Source organism: Pagrus pagrus (assembly GCF_965226575.1).
Source record: "Pagrus pagrus genome assembly, chromosome: 10".
Taxonomy (NCBI): domain Eukaryota; kingdom Metazoa; phylum Chordata; class Actinopteri; order Spariformes; family Sparidae; genus Pagrus; species Pagrus pagrus.
Window position 1 is genome coordinate 11,506,454 of NC_140194.1, and position 19,826 is coordinate 11,526,279.

At 41.8% G+C, this 19,826-nt stretch overlaps 3 protein-coding genes across 3 annotated transcripts; 1 reads left to right on the forward strand and 2 right to left on the reverse strand.

The window, feature by feature from the left end:
* The first annotated feature begins 482 nt into the window (after positions 1-482).
* Positions 483-9,044, forward strand: man2c1 (mannosidase, alpha, class 2C, member 1). Its single transcript, XM_084365419.1, has 26 exons — positions 483-672; positions 1,090-1,215; positions 1,411-1,534; positions 1,638-1,708; positions 1,795-1,972; positions 2,061-2,250; positions 2,378-2,484; positions 2,582-2,692; positions 2,793-2,885; positions 3,989-4,105; positions 4,188-4,283; positions 4,387-4,532; positions 4,872-4,995; positions 5,452-5,573; positions 5,666-5,751; positions 5,838-5,984; positions 6,100-6,179; positions 6,710-6,804; positions 6,889-6,993; positions 7,106-7,262; positions 7,343-7,486; positions 7,901-8,010; positions 8,116-8,195; positions 8,281-8,423; positions 8,509-8,612; positions 8,704-9,044. Exons 1-26 carry the CDS (start codon positions 572-574, stop codon positions 8,813-8,815), a joined length of 3,069 nt encoding a protein of 1,022 aa, XP_084221545.1. The 5' UTR covers positions 483-571; the 3' UTR covers positions 8,816-9,044.
* Positions 8,962-13,405, reverse strand: neil1 (nei-like DNA glycosylase 1). Its single transcript, XM_084365420.1, has 10 exons — positions 13,070-13,405; positions 11,553-12,031; positions 11,344-11,463; positions 10,182-10,290; positions 9,994-10,087; positions 9,782-9,903; positions 9,667-9,694; positions 9,496-9,566; positions 9,201-9,417; positions 8,962-9,113 (listed from the first exon to the last, which is right to left on the reverse strand). The coding sequence occupies exons 2-10, from the start codon at positions 12,005-12,007 to the stop codon at positions 9,067-9,069; spliced, it is 1,263 nt and encodes a 420-aa protein (XP_084221546.1). The 5' UTR covers positions 12,008-12,031; positions 13,070-13,405; the 3' UTR covers positions 8,962-9,066.
* Positions 13,406-13,490: 85 nt separating this feature from the next.
* commd4 (COMM domain containing 4) lies at positions 13,491-17,059 on the reverse strand. The gene is made up of 8 exons (XM_084365423.1): positions 16,971-17,059; positions 16,616-16,687; positions 16,455-16,520; positions 16,329-16,368; positions 14,999-15,118; positions 14,249-14,329; positions 13,974-14,150; positions 13,491-13,881 (listed from the first exon to the last, which is right to left on the reverse strand). Exons 1-8 carry the CDS (start codon positions 16,971-16,973, stop codon positions 13,841-13,843), a joined length of 600 nt encoding a protein of 199 aa, XP_084221549.1. The 5' UTR covers positions 16,974-17,059; the 3' UTR covers positions 13,491-13,840.
* Positions 17,060-19,826: the final 2,767 nt, after the last annotated feature.

Here is a 19,826-nt window from a genome sequence, read left to right on the forward strand (position 1 = left end):
GCCTGCATCCATTTTTAGTATAAGATGCAATATTTTTAATGTGTTTTTTTTTCCACAGTAAATGTAATTAAAAGGTATTCAGATCAAATTACTTTGTTGTAATCCACTCGATTACTTCTCTTATTATAGAAAACTGGGTAATATATATTCAGCAGTCGACTACATTTGAAGGTAATCTGACCCAACCCTGTCTGTCACACATTTCTACCTGTAAGACCTATTTTGACCCTGAATGCACAAATAAAAATACTAATCAGGACTGTTTCACATCATTTCAACAATTTTACCTGTTATAAGCAAAAATATAGCCACTGCTGACACTTCACACAGCTCACCTGCTCTTCCTCTTCCTCTTCCTGACACCTCATGGAGAAGCAGTCCCTGCATCGTTGCTGTTGTTGAGCAGCACCGCCATCTAGTGGCAGCACACTGCAACTACACCAACACGTTTTACTTCCGGGTCCCCTGTGGGTCTGAGTTCATCTTCCCTGCTTTGTAACAATAAGCCCCTGGCTCTGACGTGTTCGCTGCGGTGAAGCCCTGCTGCAGGTGTTTTCATGCTGTTTCCGTGATGTATCGGCAGCCTGTGCTGAAGAACAGGAGGACTCTCCTCGAGAGAGCAGAGAAGTTTATCTCTGATATTTACTTCACAGACTGCAACCTGAGAGGACGGTAAGCCTCCATTCACACAGCTGCACTCACTCCACTGTACTGTACTGACTGCTGAAGCACAGCATGTTCCTGCTGGACAGTGTTAATGATAAACACAACAGTCAATCACTGTCTCGGCTACAGAGTAAAGCTGTCTTTATGAAACTGACTGCCTCATACTTGTGCATACTTTTGAGTTGTGTGTCCACTCTGACACAATAGATAACTTACACAATATACTGCTTTTTTTAAAAATAAAAAAAAACCTTTCCACATCTGTCCACTTACAGTAATGTGTATGTAACCACAAACTGCACATGCTGTCTGTTCAGAGCATCACAGACAATGTTAATGGGTTTTTTGTGTTCTTCCTCATCTGAATCTGGTTTATTGACCCATGTGAATAACTGCAAGTTGACTCTTTAATTATCTCTGCAGGCTCTATGGAGACTCTTGCCCGCTGGAGTCGCTCGCCTCCTTCTTGTCCTCTAAACGGATCCAATTCACGGAAGCTTCCAAGCAGAACTTTGCACCTCATAAAGTGGGCGATACCTTTGGACCGACGTGAGTAATACAGTCAGCTTTGATTGCCTTTGCATCCTCAGATGTGGTCAATAAACCAAGCTTAATGTTCAAGTTATATTGTGCAGTGAAGTGCTTTGTTGTCCCCTCCAGCACATACAACAGTATGCATCAAAAGATAGGATGAAGTGCATAGAAAATATAAAAATCTTAAATGCGGTGCATCTGTCGGTGAAGGTGGTGGACTTGCTGGTTTAAAGTGAGCCTGAAAATCCCCGAGTCCTGGAGAGGGAAAGAGGTTCATCTTCTGTGGGAAAGCGATGGAGAGGCGATGGTTTGGAGAGACGGACAGCCAGTTCAGGTAATGTAGCAGCAGTTATCTTTAAGGCCAGACTACATTAAAGTGCCAAAATGTTTGCTTAACTGGATTTCATTGGGTCATCATGTTACATTTGGGTTTGTAGGGCCTGACTAAAGAGGGTGAAAAGACGAGTTACATCCTGTCTGACTGTCTGAAAGATGAGGAGCCGCACAGGTCCGTGAACTAAAACATGACTTCATTGCTGCTTCTGTAACCAACTTTGCTTACTTACTGCTTTCTCAATTTCTCTTGCTCTTTAGTATCACCCTTTATGTTGAGGTGGCCTGTAATGGGCTTTTTGGAGCCGGTCAAGGATCCATGATTGCAGCCCCAGATCCAAACAGGAAGTTTTCAGTACAGAAGGCCGAGCTGGTGGTATTTAACCGGGACGTACAGGAGCTGCTGACTGATTTTGAGATGCTGGTTGACATCGTGAAGGTACAATCACATAAAACATAGTTTTACTTCAATTAAAATCTAATGAAAGCAAAAGTTAAGTTCAGCTGTTTCTTTTCTTCCCTCGCAGGAGCTTGGAGAGGGAGAGCAACGAGGCTACCAGGCACTCTTCACTGTCAATGAGATGGTGAACCTGTGTGATCCCTCTGATCCCAGCACCTTCTCCAAAGCACGCAGTCTGGCTCACAACTTCTTCAGCCAGCGCAACGGGGAAAGCCAACACACAGCGCATGCGATGGGTCACTGCCACATAGACTCAGGTCTCTTTTTGTTTCCAACCAAAATGTCTGACTGAGAATCAAAAACTGAACTGAACTGAAACTGAAGTATGGACATGCTCATGGTATTAGCACTGTAACTCAGCTATTTATCACTCTGTACCTGCAGCCTGGCTGTGGCCCTACGAAGAGACCATTCGCAAATGTGGCCGAAGCTGGGTGACAGTGATCCGTTTAATGGAGAAGAACCCAGAGTTTGTTTTTACCTGCTCTCAGGTGATTTGTCCACTAATCCAGTTTTGTATTAGCTATAAAGCTTCTACAACTCTGAGCAGTCCTCTTCAGTTTTGACCTCGTGTTGCTTTTCGTCCAGGCCCAGCAGTTCCAGTGGGTGCAGAGCTGGTACCCGGGGCTCTTCTCCCAGATTCAGGATTACGTCAAGAAAGGCCAGTTCATTCCAGTTGGAGGAACGTGGGTGGAAATGGTAACCCTGATCTTGCAAATCAATCACATTTCATTGTATTATTGGGGCTGCTCCCTTTCAACCAGTTTTATGAAGATGTATATATATGTTTACCTGTCAGGATGGCAACCTGCCCTCAGGGGAGTCCATGGTCCGGCAGTTCCTGGAAGGTCAGCGCTTCTTCAACCACGAGTTTGGGATCATTTGCAAAGAGGTAGAGATAAAATGTCTACCAGGCCTGTCGCTATTACTACTTTATGTTAGATGATATATCGCAATAAACATTATTATTGTCATTTTAAGCCATTTGATGCCACTGATATAATGACAATGTAATAGCATAACAACCCAAGTAAACACTTTAAAAGAGCAATGAACTTTAAATTTGTAATATTCATTTATTAGAATTGGAATGTGAAAAAAAAAAAATATCCTAAAGTATATTAAACATAACTAAAATAAAACAAATAAATAAAAAAATAAAATGATCCTTACTGCACCCAAGTCTTGTAACGGTAAGAGAAAACCCTGCTAGGTATTTTGGCATCATGTTGGCGACATTCTTATGTAAAATAACAAGCACGTCAAAACACAACTGGCAGTATTTAGGTCATCAAAGATGGCCGAGGACAAGTACAGACAAAAGTATAAATACCTGGTTACTATACTATATTCAGGTATCTGTACTTTACTTGAGTATTTATTTTTCTGACAACTCTTTGCGCCCTACATTTTAACACAAATATCTGTACTTTGGGCTTCTCACGTTTTCAAAACGGACACGATACTTAAGTTTTACAGTCACAAGGCTGATTTCAGCCTATCAGTGCATTTCATGCTCGGCAGATGAAGCGAGATGAAACATAAATACCGAAACAAACGAAGAGAGGGAAAATCGGATGGGGAGAAAAGGCGTCTGTCGGCAGCGACATGGATGATGTAAACTTTGTTTAGCTTTGCACTAAAATGTCCGGTGAATGTCCTTCATAGGGTTACGTTTTCCTTTTACACTCTGAGTACATATTAGATCTGTAGTTTCTCACTTTTACTTGAGTAAAGAAGTTGAATCAGTACTTTTACCAGAGTCTGTGTCTGTACTTCTACTTGAGTAAAGAATGTGTGTACTTTTGCCACCTCTGACAGTACGATAAGTTAAGACGTATGATAAGATATGTATAATTAGATATATATGATAAGTCGGTAATGTAATTATCGTGACAGGCCTAATGTCTGCATAACACGAGTTGACCTCTGTGTGTAAAGCCACTTTTCCGTCACCAAAGCATAATCTAAGAATCACTTCTCTGTTTTCTTTAGTTCTGGCTTCCAGATACGTTCGGCTACTCAGCCCAACTTCCTCAAATAATGCAGGGCAGCGGCGTCTCTAATTTCTTGACACAGAAGCTCAGCTGGAACCTGGTCAACACCTTTCCTGTAAGTAAAATACCCTGGCACAAAGTTAAACAAAACTTTCCCCAAGAATAAAGTTTTCAGTTTTGATTTCTCTTTCTCAAAGCACAACACATTTTTCTGGGAAGGTCTGGATGGCTCCAAGGTTTTAACTCACTTCCCACCTGGAAATTCCTACGAGATGAAGGGCAAGGTTGAAGACGTGAGTTTGCTTTTGCACATAACAAGGTGAATGTTGAGTCTGTGAAGAGAAAATGTGCAAACTTCTCAAAACTTACATGTATTTATGTTTCCTCTGCCCACAGCTGGTGAAGACTGTGAAGAATAACAAGGATAAAGGCAGAGCCAACCACAGTGCAGTGCTGTTTGGTTTTGGCGATGGCGGCGGTGGGCCCACACAGCTAATGCTAGACAGACTGGAGAGGGTTCAAGACACAGATGGACTTCCCAAGTAAGTTCCTGTCCCACAGTATAACTGGGCACTCAGTGGCTATGACCAAGCAGAAAACTGAAACGGAAGCACTTCCCACAAAACAAAAAAAATGAGTCATGAGGTTTTATATTCCCTGCTCTGACGCTGTGGGATTTATGTAGTAAAGTTTGTAATGGGGTGTCAGCACGTAGGCAGCAGATTTATAAAAGCAAAAGGATATGAGTGATGTCTACTGATGTCATTATAGTGCTGGTTCACAGTACTAGTAAATACAATTTCATTTGAGTCAGAATGAATAACAGAGGTGTAACCAGCAGTGTCATTGGTCACTCCCATCTCCAATTGTTTGTTCCCCAGGGTCCGGGCATCCACTCCGGATGAGCTTTTCTCTCAGCTTCGGGCTGACTCAGCTCTGCTCTGTACTTGGACCGGAGAGCTCTTCCTTGAGCTGCACAACGGCACCTACACCACACAGGCACAGGTAGAATAAAAATCGCATTATGAGAGGAATTGAAAACTCCCAGACGCCAAATTGATTTGAAAAGTCGATATTTATAACCTTCTTTAGGGCAAAGTCTTCACCGTAGCTGCTAAGCTAAAAGCATTAGCACACATGCCGCCTGAAGTCGGCGCACAAGCTCAACCGCACATTCAGGGTGTAGATAATGTCTTTTCAAATCAGTTTGGGATCTTGGGCCCTGCAGAGACTTGGATTACATCGGAAAAACTGTATGGAGCCATTTTATGTTAATCTTTGGCTGAACTAGTCCTTTAGTAAATGTATTTGAGTTAGAGGGAAGTGCCAGACTTGTGTAGAAAATAGATAAACGTGAAGTATAAAACTACGATAGCAATAATGTGTTAAAACAGTCACATAAAAATGCTGTTACTGTTTGATAAGGTGCAGTTATTTGAACACTTGCTTTGTTGTTTCCAGATTAAACGAGGGAACCGCCAGTGTGAGACGTTGCTTCATGACATCGAGATAGCCGGCAGCCTGGCTCTGTGCCAGGACGGGACCTTTCAGTATCCTGCGGAAAAGCTGCAGAAGCTCTGGAGGTCCAGACACACATATTACAGTTTGATAATGAGAATGAATAAATACATTGTCCCGCTTGTTACAGTATGAAAATGTAATGTTTCCCTTTCAGGCTGCTTCTTTTAAACCAGTTCCATGACGTGATTCCCGGCAGCTGTATAGAGATGGTTGTGGAGGATGCACTCAGGTATTATGAAGGTACGGTTTTCAGTAGCGGTCCATGATAATGAGAACCATATTTAATGGTTGTTTTCCAAATTAAAAAGTAAATCACTGTGTTGTAGATATCCGTAGTGATGGTGCTACACTGCTGAAAGAGGCCTGTGGAGCTTTGGGGTCAAAGGGCAATGCTGCTGGTGTGTTCAACTCTCTGCCATGGGAGCGCCAAGAAGTCATCCAGATTCAAGATGCCGCTGGAAAACCTGCTGTGGGTATGTCATGATATAAATATATATATATATATATATAACAATCTCAGTATTTATGTTGTTGCTTTCCAAACTACAACTGCACATCTGATGCTCTGTGGTATTATTTGTTCTGCAGCTCTGGTGAGAGTTCCCAGCATCGGCTTGTCTCCTGTTGAAGACACACAGCCTGTGACCCCAGTCTCAGTCACTCAACAAGTATGTGCTATATAATCATTACCGCCCTTGTCTAGTTATGGTTTCACTTGATCACGATGACACACCCCCTCAGCTGTGGCTTCCCGTGGAAAGCTGCAGTGGTTTCGTCGGGGGTTACAGGAAAGGGCAAAGACGGAGGTCAGAGCCGATTCATTCCCGGGGGCAGGCTCTGGAAAGGGCGTGGCTCAAAGCAGAGTTCAGTCTTCCTCTTGCCTGTCTTTTCTCTATCAGTTGATAATACACACATTCATAGACATGCAGGAGCAATTGCATATTATTATTGTTTTATCTATTTTTTTTATTCTTTGTTTGTTTTTGTCTTTTGTGTGAATGTGCACTTCATGCAGTATGTTGTTTTCCTCAATCTATTTCTACACATTTTAAGTCTCTACCTGGGTCCGTGTTGATATACTTTTCCTTTGCACCAATATTAGAAAATAAACAAACAGTCCTGTACTATATATACAGAGCATTTATTTAACTTTATTGCAATATCATTTGCCTAACTGTGACTTTGTGTATGATTTCAGGCTGACGGCTCTGTCCTCATGGAGAACGGGATTTTAAAGATTATCATAAACAAAGATGGCACTTTGGCATCACTTCATTTGATCAATGCAAACAGGTACTGTCAGACTACATGAGACCAACTGTGTATTTTCTATTACTGCCACATGTTGATGAATCAACGTCTGTCTTTTTGTTTCAGAGAAGCCATCTCTGACGGCTGTCATGGGAACCAGTTTGTCATGTTCGATGATGTCCCTCTGTACTGGGATGCTTGGGATGTAATGGACTACCATCTGCAGACAAGGTCTCAGTCGTTACTGCCGCATCTGTCTTGTGACACCTTGATACTCATCACACTATTTGCAGGTGTTGTAGATGTGAATATCAAAAGCCTGACTGCAAAGTTGACCCCACAGGAAGCCGGTGCTGGAGGTGGTGCAGCCTATTCATGTGGTGTCCTCAGGTGGGCTTCGCGGCAGTGTCAGCTTCACCCTTAGGATCAGTGATAAGAGCACGATCAAACAGGAGATTGTCGTGGACGCCATGTGTCCTTACATCAAGTTCAACACAGAGGTACGAGCCCAACCCTGACCCAACAGTTGACAACTTCTTCACTACTCAAAAAATAAACGATGTGCATCCTCTGATTTCAGGTAGTGTGGGCGGAGTCTCACAAGTTCCTCAAGGTGGAATTCCCTGTGCGAGTACGCAGCCCCAATGCTACATATGAGATCCAGTTTGGTCATCTGCAGAGACCCACACACAGGAACACCTCATGGGACTGGGCCAGATTTGAGGTACAACACAGCGAAATTAAATAATATTCTTCTTAAAGGTCCAGTGTGTAGGATTTAGGAGGATCTATTAGCAGAAATGGAATATGATATTCATAATTTGTAGTGTATAAGCATCTGAAACTAAGCAAACCAAACAGTGGCTCTAGAGAGGGCGTTACACTTCACCATAAGCAAGGGTGAAACGAGGGGTGTTTAGTTGGTTGCATCTGCCACCTCAACACTAGAGGCCACTAAATCTTACACACTGGACCTTTAATGTAAACTACTCTCCACAGGTATTTGGACACCTCGCCCAGGACCATGTTGTGGCCCTACACACCTAAATTGTAGTACAACCGATGTCAGTTCTGCTGTGAAACAAAAGTAATGCTGTTGAAATGTTTTGATTGTTTTTCATCATCGTGTCTTTGTCAGGTTTGGGGTCACAAATGGGCCGATTTGTCGGAGCACAACTTCGGAGTTGCACTGCTGAATGACTGCAAATACGGTTATTCAGTCCACGAGAACACCATGACACTGTCCCTGTGAGGTTCCCCATTGTCCAAATGCAACAGTAAAATAAACAGAACAGTTCAGTAAAACTACATTTAAACAATCCTTACATCTAACAGATGATGTCTTTGTTCTAGACTGAGAGCACCAAAGGCCCCAGATGCCAACGCTGACATGGGGACTCATCATTTCACCTATGCAATCATGCCACACGCAGGTAGGATTTAACTGTGTTTGTTCTCATTAAACCTTCAAACTCTTGACTGTTGAACTTGAAATATATTTTCTGTGGCGTACTACAGGATCATTCCAAGATGCCTCAGTCATCCAGAATGCATACAACCTCAACTTCCCTTTGAGGTCAATCCAGTGCTCGCCCGACACCGTCCCCTGGAGTGCCTTTTCCGTCAGCAGTGCCGCAGTCATCCTTGAGACCATTAAACAGGTATCCCATTAAATGCCAAGCTTGACCTAGCTTGACTTAATCCTCTCAGCCCGTTAATGGCTATTTACTCTATTTACCATTACAGGCTGAGGACAGGAAGCGGGCACTTGTAGTCCGACTCTACGAGTCGCACGGGAGCAGCGTGACAGCAACTCTCTGCACTACCCTTCCTGTCAGGGAAGCCTGGCAGTGAGTATTTCTATTTATATAGTTTACTGCTGTCTGGCATGGTTTATGTTGTATTGTCTTCTAAGAACAAAACTTTTTTGTCTCCTTTCAGTTGCGATCTCTTGGAGAGACATGACCCCACCCAGCCAGCACACATTACGTCAGAGGGAATCACTCTGACCTTCAGCCCCTTTCAAATCGTGTCACTTCTCCTCATCTTGTAATACAAAAGGCATTTTACCGGGATAACTTTGGCGCTGAGGGTAGAACCTAGTTAGACGGTATTAAATGTATCTGGTGCTGTTCTATTGACAGTTTATTAGCATCTTTATTGAGCTACTCAGAGTGATGATAACTTTGCATTGAATAAATAAATAGTTGCAGAATTTTTGTAAAAACATGTTTTATTTACAAAAAAAAGCTATAAAAGTATAAAAGCAGCCTTGTACAGTGGTTTCTCCCTTTTTGTTTTTCTTTATTTGCTGTTCTGTCTGGTCACCCTCCCGCTTCGCCTCGGTTGACCTACAACAAGGATGACAATGAGATTAAAATTCTCTCACCCCCCGGTAGAAAAACATGTTTTGTTTTGACATTGTATCGGGAGCTCACCTGCAGCTGTTGGCTCTGCATTGCTGCTTCTCCTCCTGCGAGCTGCTGGTCTCTTTTCATGCTGAGGTGTGTTTACTTCCAGGGGTTTGGCGGTCTTTCCTCTCTTGGATTTGGCTTCCTTCGGACGTGCGTCCTTTTGTTTCTTTGGTGTTTTGGTCACAGCTTCCTGTTTGACTGCCTTCTTCTTTGTGGAGCTTGCTGAGCGACCCCTGGCCACCTAATTAAGTCAGACTGGTGTTAGTGTTACGTCTGTAGAGTTCATCATTCGTCAAGCGTAGAAATGGTCTGTTCATACCTTTTTCTTGTCTGTGTAATCATGATCGTCTTCTTTCTTTATCCTCTTTTTTGCCTTGGGCGACTTTGAGTCTATTGTGAGAGAGAGATCAGTTCAGTTTCGTCTGATGCATCGCTTATTCTTGACAATTCACCCAAAGTTCTCAATTTCATGTATCAAAGTGATACGTACCTTTAGGCGCCATGGGGCCTGGATCTCCCTGAAATTAGAACAGAAGGTATGAGTACATGTGATTTATAAAATCCTGTATAAAAAGATTCAAATACAGGAATTTCCCTGACCTCACCTTGAACCACATAGTTCTGCCATTGTGGTCCCGGATTGAGTTCATCCCATCCACGTAGTAACATTGCAGCCATGCCTGAAAATCGGAGTAGTCTGCCTTTTCGGGATCATAGCCCTTTCCACCTAATGTGTCAGAAACATTAACAGTGAAGCCTTTCACTCAAAAGCTAGAAGAATGTGAGTGTTGAGCTTCATAATAGACGGTAAACACACCAAGGCTCACCACCTCCAGGGGAACTGTATGACACAGTCTGAGCAGGTCACCTGTCTCTTCTTTCACCCTCTTCTGTTTGGCTCCGTCTGAGGTCTAAATAGAGAACGGCACTGTTAGAAAATGCAAAGCAGTGGGGGTTGAGTATCTGATGAGACGTAAAATATCCCTAGTTTGTGGGTTCTTTCACCTTCGTGTCAGCAATCTCATTTTTTACAGGCTTCTCATTCTCACAGAAGTCTTCTGACTCAAGGCCTTCCAGGACGGTCCTGGCGGGCACAAAGGGTGGGATGTTCAACCTAAAAAAAGACACACAACTTACTTCTCCTGCAAAACAAAACTCTTTTGTTGTGAGTTTCTGAATCATTACGCCTCCCCATGGGCAGTAACAAACCGAGACGGGAATGAAAGAACGTCATTCATTTTATATCTAGGAGGAAACAGGGAGTGAGACACATGAGAACTATGTTTTTGTTGTGCATTTCAACACGCCATCTGATTTTCTGCCAGGAGGAAATAAATCTTTACAGAGATATCGGAGAGTTTTATGAAGTCTTTCTGGTCTGACCTCGGTTCACACACAAATCTTGTTTTTGTTCATCATGGTCTGTCAGCAACAGGCTCTATGGCCATCGTATGTGCATAGCTGTATTCTTTCACTTTCTGTTCTTGATTCACTGGTTACATCTAGGCACTACAGATGTAAGCGAGGCGTATAAGAACGTCTACAGAAAGATGGCTCTGAGGATTTGCTGTTTTCTATGTCTTGTTCGATTGTATGCTGAATATTTTGGGGGGTTTAATGCGAGGGCTGGGACAAAATATCTATTCGTTATTGATACACTGGCCCCAAATGTTGTTATTTGTGCATGTGCGGGGGCTCTGAACAGATTCCTCTGCCAATTTGACTCACCAAGTCAGGATTTTATGACTCCTTATGGTGGTGCTCCGAATAAATGAGGGAAAAGTAAACTGAAGTTTATCGACTTCCAGGGAAGTACAAACAATTCTGGCTCTTTGACTTTTTATGGGTAGTTTTTTTCGTCTTCAGTTACACAGACATCCTGATGTCTTGTAATGTCTCAAGCAGAATTGTGGGTAATGTATTGTGAGTTTGTGTTTGCAGGTGATTCCCACCCCTGTTTTATACTGTTGGTCAGACCAATGAAGCATGAATTCCTATGCAGTATTTTTCTATTTTCTATTTTTCTAAATCATCAGAATTACAATAATTGTTAGCTACAGCCCTATATTTGAAGTGGATGATCATGCCAGTGCCATGGCATCCACTGATAAGGTCAGTATAAGTGAACAGCACTCATGTATTATGTGGATGTTTGCACGTTTATCACCTGAAAAGGATTTCAGCCCTCAGGTAGTTCCCGATACCATTGAAGTACTTCTGATTGAGCAGAACTTCACAGATGGGCCTGTCGAAGGCTCGGTCAGACAGGTGGGACACGACGTTCTCTCTGCAAGATGATTAATTGGGGAGTCAGTGAGACAATGATGTAGTTCAACAGATGACACAAGTGACACTCTTACTTGCTTCATTACAAACCTGAAGCTTTTGTACTCAAACATGATGCAGGGCCCTCTGCTCGGCTGCCATGTCCCACTGTGCTGCCAGCTGCCGAACCTGCGTGCATCCACAAAGCTCAGCACTCTGCAGGGCTTCTCTGTGGAATAAAAACGCAGGTGGGCATGTTTGGGCAGCTCATCCTCCGTGGTGAAGCGGAAATAACCCGACATCCCGAAGCGAAAGACTACGTCCATGGGCTGGTCTGCCTGTCCCTTCTTTGCTCTGTGTTTTGGATCATCACTCTTCATGGGCGTGAGCGTGAGCTTCACTTCCTTCCCTCTGGAAGTGGCCGTGACGCGATAGGCCTCGCAGGTGAAGGGCACATCAGGACTCTTGCTGACTTCAGATTTTCTGACCGGTCCAGTGAACACCACTCCATTGCACATTTTGTTCACATAAAGGCTGGCCAGGTGGAGCTCTGGTCCCTCGGGCATTTTGTTGGAACAGAGGAAGCTGTGCTGCAAATACAGAGAACAATCAGTCTGAGGAAACATTACATAATACAACAAAACACAACATCCAGGGCTGGAGATGGCTAACTTTAAAAGGTGCACTATGCAAGAATTGGCCGCCTCCTCCTCAATTTCAAACTCCAAACAAATAGGGGGCTGCATATTGCCAGATAACCACTAACTAGCTGCTGTTAGCTGGTTAGCTCATTTAGCAGTTCAGCTAGCAGTCCTTTTGGCTTACTCAGGTCTGCCAAGACTGAAGGTACCAGGGAAGTGTTGGTGTTTATACCACTAGCACAGGAGCACCAGACCCCTGGAAAGAGGACTAAAATTATAACATATTGCCCTTTTAAAAAGACGAGGAGTGAGGGAACTTAGAGCAACCTGGTGAGAGTCTACACTCTAAAATGTAATATTTGCACATAGTGGATATAAAAGGAGTATACATGTATTTGTACACTCCAGATGTTTAGTTTCCAAACTACTCTTAGTCCATCAAAGTGGTAAGTTATCTCCTTTCCTGGGAATGTGGAGACGGCCTTCATGTTGGGAGATAACATTTACTGTAAGTGTCACTGACCAGTGAACTGAGTAACTAGAAAAAACACCAAAGACCTGGATTTATGTTCATGTTTTTCAAAGAGAGGTGGGCTGCGTAACCTCAGACGTTTCTAATATCCTGGTTTGGGTCCTTAAAACATCAAGCACCACTGCAAAGCTTCAGACACAGAACAAAGCATGCACATCCTCCCACACCTAACACACACTCACACCCAGAGCATTACATCAAAGCCATTCCTACACTACACAATTTACTAGCAGACTCCAAACATTACACACATCCTGCCGCAGAATGCAGAATATGACAACATCTGCACACATCATTCTTGTCTGGAGTGTATTTTGTTTCCCCCCGTCTGAATATAACTTTGTTTTTCTGCGCTGCAAAGTTCAAAACAAAGAAAACAACACTGACTACACTCTGGACACTGAAAGGGTCAAAGCTGGCGCTTTCATAGAGTTGCAGAGGTGCAAAAAGCTTACCAACTCCAGGAAGTAGACCTCACCGGTGGTAAACTCGTCACGTTTAGACTTGAACTAAAAATACATAACCTTCGGAGTATGTCGGGCTCCTCTGCTCTCTGCAGGGCTGCAGCAGTGAGCAGGTAAGAGATGAACCACAAGGCTTTCACAACGTGCATGTTACCAAACATGTTGTGTAACGTTCATTCATACGAAACTATCGCGAGATCTCCAGGCTTGCCACGATTTCAACATTTTAATCTCTGATCTAAGCGGATGTTTTTGTCACGACCTCTAATTATTCATCGATAACATCTTAAAAAAACAACGGAACTTTTGTGGTTTACGCATTATAGACAACACAACATGAATAAACAGTCCACCCCAATGCATGCTGGGATATGTGGGCGTGGCGGAAACAGCCGGCAAGGACACAAATACCTCAGCGTCTCACATTTTATTGTTTTTTATGAGCATATGAAGGTAAAACACCAAATTATCAACATGATTCTGAATTTGTGAATTAATATACAATATTTTACAAAAGTGGTCCATTCAGTGTTGTTGTTTCAGTGACAAATCACCCAGTTTGGCATCATTTCCACCAATTGTAGCTAATGTGGTAGAAAAATACAAAGTATCAGTCAATCCAAATAAAGAACAAGCCATTCACATGACCTTACAAAAGGTTAAACTGTACAAGATGCAAGTATGGCACTTTTGGCAGCCTATCAGTGTCATTTGTGTCCAGCTCTTGATCAGAAATCGAGGTCTGACTTCCTAGTCGATTCTTCACTGCAGTGCATTCATCATAGTCTGGGCCTGTTTGAGCTCTGCAGAAACACACAGAAGTAAAGAATTATCACAATATAACTCTGGATGATAAAACTGTATGAAATAAAAAAAACATGGGAAAAGAGCTAACCTGCAAGCAAGACTCTAAACTTGTCAGCAGAAACAGACACAACAGTCGTCTCTGTGGAGCCTGGCGCTGCTCCTTGCGCCTGCAGTTTAAGCTGAATCATCGGTTCATTGACCTCCCTCAGTTCACTGGAGCTCAGAGTGTAGTCGACCCGCCAGGACACAGCGTCCAGTCGTCCGACTGAAATTGATTGCAGAGCAGAATTGATGGCACCCGTCGGTCAGTCAGCACTCAGTCAGCAGCCTCACAGAAGACAGCTCTCATCATCAAATACTTACGTCTCAGGCTCTTCTCTCTCAGTCTGTCCTGCAGCGCAGAGTGCTTGTCTTCATATGATTTGCAGAGCCCCGTTGTGTGTTCTACAAGAGTGGTGTGTGTAATTAAGAGTTAGCCAAGATTCATTTTAAGTGCATAATCACATAAAAGTGTTTTAACACACTGTTAGCAGAAGTGAGACATTAATGCAGCAAATACCAATCAATATGTGGAAAAAGTGCTACCCGCAGAGTAATGGAATCGTTTACATCTATCAAATAAAATGGGTATCTTCACGACATTGAAAAACACAATGACGTCTTCAGCTGGCAGAGAGCCGACTGCGACTGTTTTACACTAATGCACGAGTCACACTGCAGCACACCACCCACCCCACCAATCACCATTCTTCCGGCTCTACATAATGTACGCATTGTGTCCCTTCAATGTGCCAGCTGAGGGATGTGTTTTTTTCATGTACTTTATTTACACAATGGACAATGACACAATGCAGTAAGCTCCATTAAAAATACAACAGGCTGGGATTTGGCACCCGTATGTTTCTGGGAATGAGGCTATTGTTTGTGTCATGATCCTTAACTCACAAACTCTATTCAATGCAGATACTTAGAATCAGATCATGTTTTTTCCACCTTGTTGTCCTTCAATAACAACAATGGGCTGTCCTTGCTCTTGGCACAAGTATTGAAAGCAGTCTGTGACAGTGGATTAGGCAACAGGATCATCATTTTTAGACCAAACAGTGGACTAACCTTTGGGCAGACCGAGTTGCTGCAGCTCACTGGACAGAGACTCACTGTCAACATCGTGCTTTGCTGCGCTGGAGAAAATGAAGCTGAGCACTGCCACACTAGCTTTGATGTCTCCACTCTCTGCAAGATGGAGTAATGGCATGAATGCATTTTATATGACAAAAAAATCAATGCAAGTATGAAAATGTTAAAGGCAGTTATGTGGAATCGAGTCATTGCAACTTGAGCTGACTCGAGTCACTGTTTTGATGGCTTGAAAAGACTTGATGGAAAATAAATAACTTGAGACCCAATGTGGACTAGGAAGTTAAAGACTTGTGACTTGTCTGTGACTTGACTAAGGACTTGACTTGCCCAAGACTTGGGACCTGCTTGAAACCTACTTAAGAACGAGTTTGAGGTACTTAATGTACTTTGAATTGGGTTTCTATGCTCCCTTACACTACTCCATCACAACCTTTCACAGGCAAACTCTGCATTTTTTCCCCCCAGTACATTTATGTATGTATATATCTATATCATATATCTTACTACCACCATCGCTGCTGCACCTTCAATCACTCAATCAATTAGTAAACTTTGATGACTTTTATTGCTGTTTTTATACATTTTGCTTGATTGCTATTTGTATTATGTTTACACTTATTGTCTTTGCACAAACAATACACCCTTGTTGCCTTTACATCCTGTAATTATATTTGTGTCTCATGTACATACATGTATAAATAGATATATATACATGCACTTTATCCCAGCTGTCCTTTATCTTTATTCTGCATACTGTTTTCGTTTTTCCTTATTTATTATTGTATTATTATTATTATTAGCAGTAGTAGTAGTAGGAGCAAGAGAAGGAGTAGGGGTAGTAGTAGTATTTCTTATATACATTTTAATTTCTAATTACTATCACCATTTCTGTAGCGGAGTCTGAGCAAAAGAATTTCACACGAGTGCAGTTGTACAACCAAAGTGCCAATAAACACCTTGAATCTTGAATGTGACAGCTACAGTTACTAGTTACTCTGCAGTTTGGGATATTACTCCCAAAACATATGACTTTAGAAAACATGATGCATCGTTGAAGCTATAACTACTCAAACAGTATTCAAAGTCAATTCCCCCGACTACTATCATAAAAATGTACCTGAAATAAATAAAAGATTTTGCAATAACAATCATTATGACACTCACAGTAGCAATCTTTCTAAACAACTAGTACTCTCACTTTTAAGTACATGTTCTACGAATACTCATTTACCAAACAAATATTTTTCTTTATTTGTTATGGAGTATGTTTTTACTGTGGTGCTGAGGTATGAGGAACACTTACCAAACTTTGCATCTGCAGTGAGCTTTGCAACCTTGTCATACTAAAAATAAAGGAGAAGACAGCACCAGTGTTACAGAGCTGTGGATATAAAGAAGCATGTTATGTGTTTAAATATGTTAAACTTACATCAATGCCTTCTCCAAGCAGGTCCTTCAGCACTTGAGCACAGAGGAGTTTCATTTTAACACTCGACTGTTACATAAGTGAGGCAGAAGACATCACACGTTAGTATGAAAACTGTAAACTGACATGTATTGTTGAAGTGTTGGACCTGTATAAATACTCACAATCTTCGCTAATGTGCTGATTTCGGCAAGTACCCAGTCTGGGCAGTCCAAATCTCCACAGAAACGGAACCGCTACAGAAAAAACAAGACATCACATACGTGTTGTTTACTATGCTATAGCACGAGTCAGTCCTTTGACAGTGTAAGGCTAACATTTGTGTTAGCAATCCATCATTACAAGCTACTAGCTAGCTTAGCCTGCTAGCTACCTAAAAGCCGAGCTAAACACCGCTAATGCTGAGCTAAACAGTTACGTAAGGTATTTATAAATCAAGCGACTGAATTGTTCTTTAAATAAACTAGCTTCTCAATGAGCAAAATAGTGTTAAACAATGCGTTTATTAAAAGTGTTTACCATGGCTGACTGTCAGCTGAGCAGTCACACAGAAAAGCCAAACAGGAAGCGGCTTCCTTGCTGCTTCCTGATTGGACAACGGACACGCGGGGCGGGGCGTGTCTCCTCAGGCTGTGTGATGGTCCTGATGTTGCACCGCATCATCAATAACTGCTGTTTACACCATATTTATATATGGTTTAATGTACCCTACTCAAAATTAGTCAGGGATATGGGTGCATATTTGCGTGTGCATGGATGTGCAATAAAAGTCAGATGGTATGTGTCTCATTATTTTTGGGGACCAAAGATATTCACAAAACACAGAATAAGAATTCAGATATGTCACAGAATAAACAATCAAGTGAAACACTGAAATATCCTGAGTTCCCTAACTGATTTTAAGAAAAGTGTATAGTTTGATATACTATATATTTGTATTGCTTTAGCACCATGATACTGATCTCTTTTTTAAATAAAAAGAGATAATAAAAACTTCAAAACATAACATATAAAACAGGATATACTTATTTAAATAGTTGCAACAAATACAATCAGTTCAGCAAAAGCCATGAAATGAGAATGAGTCTAAAGATGATATTTAAAACTACTACACAATAAGTTTTAACGTTTTTAGCACTTTATCATTAAGGGACTATTTATTTATTATGGACGATTTATTATATAGGCTGCATATCTTTTACATGTTATTTCTATATATGATGCTGCTATGATAAGAACTGCTGCCTAACAAAGTTTTGTTGTAGACTTTGCATTAGTAGGGCCCTTGAAGAGGCTCTCAAAAAGCAATCAGACTCATTGGGAGTTAGCAGATCGAAGATATAGGCAGGGGCCTGACCATTCAAGGCTTTAGAAACAAGCAATAAAATCTTAAAATCAATTCGTTTTCAGGTACCCAGTGAAGGGCTGCAAGGATTCGTGAGATGTGGTGGCTTATTTTAGAACAAGTAAAAAGCCCTACAGCAGCGTTTGAATAATTTGACGTCTTTGGATGCTTCACCTGCTGATACTTTAATGAAGTGTGTTGCACTGGTCAGACCTGGAGGAAATAAGACACAGATGTCCTTTCCACATCTGCTGAAGGAAAAAAAGTCATCTGATCTTCACCATGTGTCTCTTTTGGGCAAAATAGGGCAGCATGCTAGTCACAAGGCAAGTCTAATTCAACAATAATTCCCTTGGGCTGCTTATTTAAAACATTTTATGAGGCACCCACACTCGAGGACAGATTGTTGCCAGTGATACGTTGCTTCCATCTGGGGCAACAGATATTCCAGCAATTATGGTTAAACACTTAATATTTCCATAAGCTCTGTGTGGTAGAAATGTGTTGGACACAATGTTTAATTCATGCATTGAAATGAATCTGAGAGGCCCTTTGAGAGTCCCCCACGCTTAGGATGCTTTATGTGAAAAGGCCTTGGCTGTTCAGAGGTCGAGATAAGATGCAGACCTTGTAGAGCTTCCTGACTCCCCCGATTATAGTGAATGAGAAATGGCATTGAGCGAGAGAGTTCCCGACACTGTTTTGCCTCCTCCCCAATGGTGTGATTATGTGTGATTGTTAATGTGCTGGGGATAACTAGTAAAGCTTATTGACTCGATGCATGTTTTTCCACATCACTCCATCCGTGATTGGTGACAGTCCAACATTATCACTCCTAGGTCTCACAGAGTTTTATCACAATTTGTTCACTGGTGGACTAACATAGAGATAGACCTCTCGAGCCTTATTTGACCCCAAACACAAGTAAAGTTAGACAATATGTTAGATGAAATACATGTATTTGTCTGTAATGACCTTTTTTGGCAAACAAAAGGATTAAATTGCTTATGTGTAGCCGTATAATCTAAAACTAGAAATATTTTCTTATCTTGTGTAATAATTAAGCTTCATGGTAATTTCTCACCTTCATCAAAAATGTGTGGTATAGCAAAGAGTTACCACTTCACTGCTCTTCAGAAGAAGTTCAGAAGAAAAACACCTTTTTGAAGGAACAAAAGTTGATTTTTCAGTTATTATTGCTACATTATTTCAATTAAACAAGGTGTGTGGGACCCCAAGCAAAGAGAAAGTAAATCCAATGTCAACACAATACAAGATTCTTTGTAATGTGCAATGGGAGTTTATATATGCTGGAACTAAACCAATTTGTCCTTGAACCACTTTCGCTTAAAAGCTGGAAACAAAAGAGCACGTAACACTTGCAACTTTGTGCCAATATATATCTATTTCAAAAATGGAAGAGGAAAATGGAAAAGGAAATATATTCGTCAGGTTGGAAATGTCTCAGATGACTCAGTTGGTCCAGTAAACAGATTCTGGCCTCCAAGTCACAGAGCCATTCGGACATTAAAACGTGAGAACTTTAAGTAGAGCTGCTGTCTGTTTACATCAGAGCTAATGCTTTCTTCTGTGGGTTGGATCGAACGGGAAGAGCCTGATTGTACTGACTGCGACTGTACCATGTCTCATCTTAATGTCAAGGGAGCAGATATGATTTCACTCATATTAACGAGTCTCATCAAGACGTATGTGTAGTTGTAAATTTGCATTTAATTGGTAAAATGGTTTCACAGGAAAAAAAGGGGGGCTAAGGGTGTAGCCGTGAGGGTGACAGAACAGACAGTGACTCATTATGTCCCTAAGAGTGGGTTATACCACCCTGATAAATTCAAAACCTTTAACAGTGCAAACACACGTTTAGTCATTCAAAGTGGACAAAGACATGAGGAAAACATGAGTGGCTCAGGTGTGCAGTTGTCATTGGATCACTGGTCTCAAAGGGTTTCAAATCTATTGGACGATGAACACCAGAATGTCAGAAACAAAAAAGCAGCACAGATCTCTCTTAA

Excerpts from the sequence above, each read along its gene's own strand:
- man2c1 (XM_084365419.1), top strand. The coding sequence starts at position 572 with ATGTATCGGCAGCCTGTGCTGAAGAACAGGAGGACTCTCCTCGAGAGA. Across the intron at positions 1,973-2,060 it reads TGCTGGTTGACATCGTGAAG|GAGCTTGGAGAGGGAGAGCA; the intron begins GTACAATCACAT and ends CTTCCCTCGCAG. Across the intron at positions 6,994-7,105 it reads GACTACCATCTGCAGACAAG|GAAGCCGGTGCTGGAGGTGG; the intron begins GTCTCAGTCGTT and ends TTGACCCCACAG.
- neil1 (XM_084365420.1), bottom strand. The coding sequence starts at position 12,007 with ATGCCCGAGGGACCAGAGCTCCACCTGGCCAGCCTTTATGTGAACAAA. Across the intron at positions 10,291-11,343 it reads AGGGCTGAAATCCTTTTCAG|GTTGAACATCCCACCCTTTG; the intron begins GTGATAAACGTG and ends GTCTTTTTTTAG. Across the intron at positions 9,904-9,993 it reads CCTGGAGGTGGTGAGCCTTG|GTGGAAAGGGCTATGATCCC; the intron begins GTGTGTTTACCG and ends CTGACACATTAG.
- commd4 (XM_084365423.1), bottom strand. Across the intron at positions 16,369-16,454 it reads TGCTTGGAGAAGGCATTGAT|TATGACAAGGTTGCAAAGCT; the intron begins GTAAGTTTAACA and ends CTTTATTTTTAG. Across the intron at positions 15,119-16,328 it reads CACTGCAGATGCAAAGTTTG|AGAGTGGAGACATCAAAGCT; the intron begins GTAAGTGTTCCT and ends TCCATCTTGCAG.